The sequence below is a fragment of the Callorhinus ursinus genome, unplaced genomic scaffold (genome assembly GCF_003265705.2).
Source record: "Callorhinus ursinus isolate GAN/ISIS: 27379988/994484 unplaced genomic scaffold, GSC_fseal_2.0 scaffold12, whole genome shotgun sequence".
Taxonomy (NCBI): Eukaryota; Metazoa; Chordata; class Mammalia; order Carnivora; family Otariidae; genus Callorhinus; species Callorhinus ursinus.
In genome coordinates, this window is record NW_027397074.1 from 38,534,926 (window position 1) to 38,543,645 (window position 8,720).

Genomic DNA, 8,720 nt, shown 5'->3' on the forward strand with positions numbered 1-8,720 from the left:
TACACTCTAAAAGATAAAAGCTCACAGAATTTTAAGCTCTGAAAAACTAGGCAGGTAGGTTTCTGTTACTACATACATTATACCTACTCAGGGTATAAAACAGCTAGAAACCTACCGAAAGCCATGAGGATAATAGCCTCAGTCCTTTTAGAAAAATCCACAAAACCTACAACATTTGCAACATTTTCAAACTTTTTTTGACAAAAAGAAAATAAGAGTAGATCTCACTGTCATTTCATTTTGAAGTAGTATCTAAAACTTTACTGAAAATTAGGTAATAGAGCAAGGAATACATTAAACACTGTTTTTCTCCTTCTTTTTCTTCATAAAGCATTATTGTTTGGAGGATATTAAGCTATGGGTGGAAAGGTTCTTAACAGACCAAAGTACTAATTGATGGGAAATGATGGCACATTTCCAAATCTGTGGGATAATTCAAGAGATAAGCCGGTATTTCTAGAGAAGATTAGCAATGAGTCTATACACATTACAACGACATTGGCCTCCCTGATGAATCTAATTTAATAGAGTGTAAAAATGGTATTTCATGGTCATCAAATAGATATTGGGTAGTAAAAGAGCTACTCATTACTTTCCAGATTCATGTGTGGCCCTGGGCTGACTCTGAGTCAGCCCCAAGGGAGAGGGGTCTCAGTCGTGCTACCAAGTTCACTCAGGGTCCTTCCTCCTCCAGAATGGGGACCCGATGACTACTTTCTGTAATGGTACTGTCTTGAGAGGCAAATGTTGGTTCTGATGAAGTGTAATATTGTTTAGAATCATTTAATATTTTTGGCCACTTAAAATTAAAATATAATATGCATTTATCTTATCTATCTGGAATGTCCGAAATATTTTATTAAAAATTCAACAGTCTCTGATTAAAATTCATGTAGCCCAGATGTTTCTCCCACTTTGCTCTTTTTCTCTAGATAATGTTTTGATGGGATGCACAATTAGGGCCCCGTGAGAGGGAGGAGAGACTCTCATTAGGCCCAGGGAGAAGGGCTATACGCTTTGCTTATATGATCCACTAGCTTATTGGATCATTTACCTGCTTCTGAGTAACAAAGCAATAGAAGATTCTGTCACAGAAATGCTTTAACACCAAGTTAAATTCTGATCTTCTCCTCCTTCCCCTAGCATGATAACAAAGGATAAACAGGAACGCCTGATATCGGCTCCCCACCTCCTTCTCACCCCATCTCTCCTTGATTAGTTCACATAGTACTCTCATTTTTCAACTACTGATGCTAAGTCACTTTCTTTGTATTTTTCTCAGGGTTAATGAGATATTAAATAAAGATGGTAAGCCAAAAAGGAGGCCAGCAACATTGAGATCTGACAGGCCCCAGTGAAAACGAAGGGGTCTGTTCAGGTCACATAGATCAATAGTGTCAGCTTGTAATCTGTGTGATCTTATTCAAAACAGACAATAAACCATTCTCCAAGGATAAATAAGGCCCAGCAGAAGGAAAAGCTATAACCAGACCTCACTCCCCATGTCCACCTGAATGAACACTGCCTACAAGCTTTCAGCTTATTGGAGTTTTTATTTCCTTCAACGGGGAGTCTTTTTAAGTATTAAACTGTCAGCCAGCAATATGACTAGTTCAAGGCTGTCTTTCTTTTTCCTTCCTCAAGTAATTTCATCCTTTAGCAATTTCCCAAGTTAATTTAAATATGAAAATAGAAGGCTTATCTAGAGTATAAAATATGAAAAGCTTTATAATATATTTCAAAACACTGGCATGGCCCTTTATTCAGTTCTTGGGGAGGAAATTCAGGATCCGACAGTATCCAGCTGTTGTCATGGAAACGCCTCTGCTAGGCAGCTTCTTATTGTTACTGTGGTCATCCAGCTGCGGACCCAGAAGGGACAAGCCGCACGTTTACCCTATAAAAATGTCGACTCTCCTCCTTTGAGAGCGATCCAGAGAAAGATTAATACTCCAGGACAGAAAACAGTTTACCCCCAGAGAATGTGACAGCCACCAGAGCCAGATCCTCTTCCGCATGTTGGATCTTTTCTGCCACAACTTTCAGGATCTCATGCGCTGTACTGGAAACTTTTGCCTTCACACTGACATAGGAGTGCTCCGTTATGTACACGTGACAAAGAACTGCACACAACACAAGAATTGTTAGTCAACAGAGAACTGCAGTCATGAGGTACAGACTTTTTCAAATGAAGGCATCCACTTTCCTATTCTCTTCAGTATAAAACCTACACAACTTGATTTACATATTTATGTCTGCACATGGGTGCCTGAGGACATCCATATAGAAACTGGTGCTTGCCCACACAGGAGATACAGACGTTATAAAGCTGGTGAATGAGAGGCCGAGGATTTAGGCTTCCCAAACTGTAATGAGAGACCCGTGTCATGAAAGCATGTGCTCACGGTGGAGATGGCCTGACCACGGCACAGGGGATGGTGGGCGGGGCGGGGGGGGCAGGTTACATGAACTGTAGCTCTGAGTCCCTTCTTTGAGGGTTACTGAGATTTCCCAAAGCACTATATTAAGATATCTCACTCATAAATTTTTATTTAACACTCTATTTCTGGACAGTCACAGTTGGCTCAATCAGGAATACCACATTTTGCTATTAGAGCTCTCATAAGCTTATCTAAAAAATCTGCCAGTTTGCCATGCTTTCTGTGTTCAGGTGTCTTTATCATTTAATAGTGATGTCCCTGATCAAGATGGGGTGAGTGTGGTTTCCAAATACAAGTCACATTTCTAGCCCTTTAAGTTTCCTTTTTATTGTCTGCAGTGCAAATAATTATTACCAGGACATCATCACTATCAGGGTGACTTGGGTCCTGGAAAAAATTTTCTTTATGACTTGAGAGTAGAAACTGTTTAATAGCAGTGGAGATAACTGATACATTATTTGTTTCTTAGAGCAGCTACTTTGAATTATAAAATACTAGCTTCTTTCAAAAAGATAATACACTTTGATATTCTTCTCTGCCCTATTGCAAAAAATAAAAAACAAAGGGGGAGTGCAGTTCCTAGAGAAACCCTACATGCAATTTAAATGGTCCCACAAAAAGAAACTCAGGGTGGTTCCCACAGAAAGGCAAATGAAGCAAAAGAAAAACTATGAGTTTACGTGTAGGAACCTCAAAGTAAACACGCCCCCGGAAGGCACTGACGATATTTTGATCTTGGCTTGGATTGGTATGTCACTAAAACAACAGCATCTCACAAATAGTTGTTTTATATGTTGTCAACAGACACGTGAGAGGCAAAAAAAGGTTTTTTGCTTCCACAGAAAAATGAAATTTTGAGCAAGACAAGATCCAGTACACAAACCACTGAATATAAGGAAAGCTTACTTAATAAACTGATGAACAAAAAGAGGCCAGGGGTCTTGAAATACTTATACTCTTTGTAATCAGCTTGGGAAATTATCCGATCAAACTGTAAGACAAATCAGCCTGGAGGATCAGCAACTAAGGAATTCGGAGGTAAGATCATTTCTTTCCCAGCTTCCACAAACACGATGTAGCAGAAGAAGCATGTGTGTGACACTTTGTTGTTTAAGTATGTGAGAAGCTGAGCAGACATGAAACCTTCACACTTAGAATTTCAGCACGGACCGGGAGGTGGGCTCAAAGAGAATTCTCCTAGTCACAAGAGCGGGAATGTTTCCATTGTGTTTCCCCAGGCTCTGCACTTGACTCAACCTTTAAGCAAACAGGAGAAAACCATTTCCTGTTCTGTTACAAAGTAGTAACATAGAAGGCAGCACCTTCAGGGGGCTAAAGGGTGTCCCCCGGTACTGAGCGAGCAGCCGTCCTCAGAGTGGGTCCCGAGCTCTGTCACCGGGGAGCAGTGGGGAGTGCTGACCAAGGGCAGGCGGACTGGGCCTGTGGCACTGCAGGTGGGAACAGCCTTGCCTTGCGGGGGATTTCAGCTGCACTCTCTTCCTTCCACTATTCTCGCCAAGAGTCTCCTCTACATCTCAGGGACTGACCCCACCAAAGCCCTGCATGTTGGCTTTGGTGGACTTTCCAGTCAGTTCCAGGCAATGGGCTGACAGATCAAGGGAGAAAGCAGCCAAGAGGTACAGGGGGTACCTACCAGGCAATTCTGCACCTCCCCCGAAGAAAGTAAAGAGGCTCTTCGAAGCCTTCTTTCCTTCCTTCCAAATTAAAAACGTCCTTGGTCCCTGAGACACTGGTGTATGAGCAAGAAAATTGCAATACTCAAAGCAAGAAAATAAAGACCATCATATTGGGTGCAAACATGCTCGTCACAGGGGTGTGACGGCTGGAAATTCTCCAAGGCAGGCTGATGTGTTAATGCTGGAGAATGAGGGTGATTAACCGCTACTCCACCTACCCCAAACCCTCGTTAAAATCATACTCACTTTCCTCTGTTTCAGTCATAGTTCCTCTATGCTGGAGCCAGTTCTCCTTAAGACTGAATTGGTGGAAAAGGGCTTTATTCTGTGAGAAGCGAGAAAGAGAACAATGAATGAATGCATTCCTGTCCTTTGGAAAACCACAGCTGTTTACAACATGTTCCAAAAGAGCTAGCCAATTTTCTTTCTTTTTTTTTTTTAAGTATGAAATCCACCCATCCAATTTTAGAGAAATAAATAGGGAGTTGCCTCTATTAATGCATGTGGAAGTAAAGATTGTGAGCAACATAACAGACCTCAGCCAAAGCCAGTAGCAGGCAAAAAGGTCCTATAATTATTCCCTGCAACATGCTGGAGAGTATTGGCATGATTTTGAACTCTGGCTACTACAAACATCCACAGATTCTCCTCTAGAGAGAGACATCCCAACATTAACCATGCTTTTGGATAAAGCAACTTTGAGACAGTTGCATACTTCTGCTGTAGCGCAATGACTTGCTTAAGGGAAATAAGTACATTATTCATTATGATTATCCACCCGATAGATCAGCTTCTACGAAACTTGTGCCTGACATCTCATTTTGCATTTTCCCTTCAAGGTGAATAGGAAACACACTCCTTCTTTCTCTTTTTGTCAGTTTGAAAAGTACTTCCTCACCCTTGCCAGTCAAGATTCTTGCCTGCATTTTTTTTCTTTTTTTTGCACCAGTGTTTCCAATTCAAATTTAGATCACTCTGGGAACACTGGGGAAACTCTGAGATTCCAAAAATATGCAGAATGTCCAGTCAAGGGCACATGGCTAGCACCCAATCTGGATCTATAGCGGCACAGGCAAAGTGAAGTGAAGCAGCAAAGTGCACGTAAGCCACAGCCCCAGGCTTCCCTGCCTGCCCCAGGCTGGCTTGGGGCAGGATTCATTTTAATTATGAAGAAATGCCAACTGAGGCAAAGCAAGGTCTCCAAACTTGATGGCCCCATTTCGGATAGAGCAAGGTCTGCCTCACCTTCCTTTGTGGTGAATATTCATCCACAGTGCTGAAAGGAAAAGGAGAAGAAGTCAGTCTTTACCCCACACCTAGAATAATGCAGTGACTGTCACAGAAGACTAATTTTCAGGTACTGGGCAGAGGTTTCTGCTTTTCAGAAAGATAAAACCTAGTATTCATGAGGTCACTATGTATAACACCCTTGACATTGGGCTCTGGGTTTCGACTGAATAAGGAAGAAAAGATGCTATCTCCTCAACAAGTATATTTTACTTTCTATGCACAGGAAGTGAATGCTGAAGGAAGAACTGGATTTATTCGGTCCACAGAAACTCTAAGTTTTCTCATATACTGGTAGCTTTTTGGTGAAATTATTGTTATTCAGGTGGTTAAGTTAGCTAAGGCACATCTTTTCCAGAACGTTTCCATGGTGGTGGAAGTAGGGGACGTTCTGTAGGTCCCCAGCTCAAATCTTTTTCTAGAGTCTAGAGATATCTCATAATCTTTTACCAAAGAGGCAAGAGTCATATCTTATGTCATTTTCTTATTTTAACCTATTATTTCCCATTTTATGTAAGTTTTTTTAATGGGATGTATGAAGTTCCATTAATGTACTGAATGCATTTAAACGTATCAAACCATGAATTAAAGTTTCCCAAGGGTAACCAGGCCTGCCTTACAGCAGAGACCAACCTCCATGTGGGGGATTATTTTGATGTAAAAGTTGTCTCTCTTTTTCTTTCCTGTTTCATTTATTTGTTCATATTTTCATACTAGTCTTAGGTGCTGAGAACTTATTATGGTGTAGACCGTGACAAAGGAACATCACCCAAATTCCCAACATTTGTTTCTAACACTGTCCTAAACTGCGTCTCATTTCTGAATTTCTAAATGTGTGATTTTCATGATTGAGGACTAAAGCTGATACATGATTTGTTTGTGCCCTAAAATTAATTTATGTAGACATTTAATGTGCAATAGGATCTCTCTTTACTAAAATTAGGTCAGGTTTTAAGTCTCAAATTAGTCATCTGAAAGGCCTGAATTAACATTTTCTACAAGAAGTGCCTCTGTGACTGCTGAAATCTTCACAGAAGTTTCTCACAACTTGACAACACATGCATTTCATGTTTACTAAGTAGAAAGTACACTGTAAATCAGAGAACAATTTTTCCTTTCAGATTAACTTTGCAGCTCTATCTGAAAACTGAATAATGACCTGATGTTTTCATTCACCAAAATTAATAAGGAGAGTTAGTGGTAAATCAGGTATTGGCAATCTGAAAGACAGATGACAGATACCTCGGGGATACTTACACATGCCAAAAGTCAGGGAATAAACGGTTTTCTTTAATCTTTCTAAACTGATAAATAAACCTCAGGGAATCCATAAAATGGAGCTTTAAAAATGCTTCATGACTTGCTGAAATCTATTTCTAAAACCGTTTTTTTTCCTATTCCATTAGAGACAGCTATGAGCCCCCGAAATGACAAGTTAAATATTTACACTTTTAAAATTAAATAATAACTTATTAAAGAATTGTTTTTATGTATCCAGGTTGTTATGGCTCAGTTGGTTTCTACCTATCAGTGTTAAAAAAAAAATAGCCAATATTATGCAGCCATCAAAAAAAAAATCTTGCCGTTTGCAACGACATGGATGGAACTAGAGGGTATTACGCTAAGTGAAATAAGTCAATCAGAGAAAGACAATTATCATATAATCTCGCTGATATGTGGAATTTGAAAAACAAGGCAGAGGATCATGGGGGAAGGGAGGAAAAAATGAAACAAGAGGAAACCAGAGAGGAAGACAAACCGTAAGAGACTCTTAATCTCAGGAAACAAACTGAGGGTTGCTGGAGGGGAGGGGGTGGGAGGGATGGGGTGGCTGGGTGATGGACATTGGGGAGGGTATGTGCTATGGTGAGCGCTGTGGATTGTGTAAGACTGATGAATCACAGACCTGTACCCCTGAAACAAATAATACATTATATGTTAATTAAAAAAATAAAAAATTAAAAAAAAATAAAAACATAAATGAAAAATCGGCATGAAAGTGGAAAAAAATTTTTAAAAATAGCCAATAAGGTTGATTTTGTGTTCATTCATTTTGATATAAAAACAAAATACACAATTCACTACTAGAAAAGCTAAGGAATCAAGGGATACCAGATTTGAAGGGTCCAAGATAAACTTTGTAAGACACTCAAATTCTATCACATTTGTTGTTTTCTTTTATTAACTGTAATATGGAAAATTAAATACTCACTGACGACGGTGCATTCCAAGTATCTTCTGAAATTCTTTCAACTCTTTTTCAAGTATTGGATATTCATATACATCATCCAGTACATTCCTGTATATGGTCTGAGGGGTGGGGGGAGAAAGAAAAATGGCGGCTGAAAGGCCTATTTTGTAAGGATTAGGACTTACACAATGGTTAACCTGCTGAGGGAATAGGTGGAATGCGGAATCATACAGGAGGTTAAACCAGGTACCAGTGAGATCCTCAGTGGGATTCCACCTCCTAGTCCTTCACTCAACTGTGTGGCTCTCACAGCCTTCAGGGGCCATAAGTAGTCAACGCTGGAAACTTAGAGACACCTGGAAAGCTACTCAAGATTTTCATGCCTATTCTATATTAAAAAAATAATATCCACATAGTCATTTGGAAAGGAAAAAAAAACCCGAATGAATCCTATTACCTAGTTGTTTTGAAAATAACATTAGTTTTTGGGATGCCTGGGTGGCTCAGTCAGTTAAGCAACTGCCTTGAACTCAGGTCGTGGGATCGAGCCCCACGTCATGCTCCCTATTCAGCCAGGAGCCTGCTTCTTCTACCTCTGCTGCTCCCCTTGCTTTTGTTGTCTCTCTCTCTCAAATAAATAAATAAAATCTTAAAAAAAAGAAAATAACATTAGTTTGGGCACAGAGTGGTTAAACCCGTTTTTAACTGGATGTCTAAAGGACACCTGACTTTTGAAATCAAAGTGAATTCCTTCATGAAAGGCAAAATCAGTATGAACACTTGTCTATTCTGAAATAGACCTGCTCCCAGCTCAAATTCCATTCTACCTTTTCTCTGTGTTAACCTGAATGGCTAATATGGTTTTGGTGGCCAAGGGAGTTCAACTGCCTACATATCGTCTCCAGAGAATCAGCTGTGTTCAAAAGGTATTGTAGCTATTAACGATTAGAAAAACCTATCAGTTTATCTAGGGGCGCCTGGGTGGCTCAGTCGGCTATGCATCCGACCCTTGATCTCAGCTCAGGTCTTGATCTCAGAGCTGTGAGTTCAAGCCTCATATTGGGTTCCTTGCTGGGCATGGAAGGAAGGGGAAGGGGAAGGGGA

At 40.2% G+C, this 8,720-nt stretch overlaps 1 protein-coding gene across 3 annotated transcripts in view; it reads right to left on the minus strand.

The window, feature by feature from the left end:
* Window positions 1-8,720, minus strand: part of RAPGEF5 (Rap guanine nucleotide exchange factor 5) — a 243,083-nt gene that overhangs the window by 34,107 nt on the left and 200,256 nt on the right. For all 3 annotated transcript variants that reach the window (XM_073898944.1, XM_025873001.2, XM_073898945.1), the window contains exons 14-17: window positions 7,638-7,735; window positions 5,384-5,414; window positions 4,385-4,463; window positions 1,974-2,123 (exon numbers count right to left, since the gene is read on the minus strand). In XM_073898944.1, coding sequence (XP_073755045.1) covers window positions 1,974-2,123; window positions 4,385-4,463; window positions 5,384-5,414; window positions 7,638-7,735 — 358 coding nt within the window. The remainder of the gene's footprint in view (window positions 1-1,973; window positions 2,124-4,384; window positions 4,464-5,383; window positions 5,415-7,637; window positions 7,736-8,720) is intronic.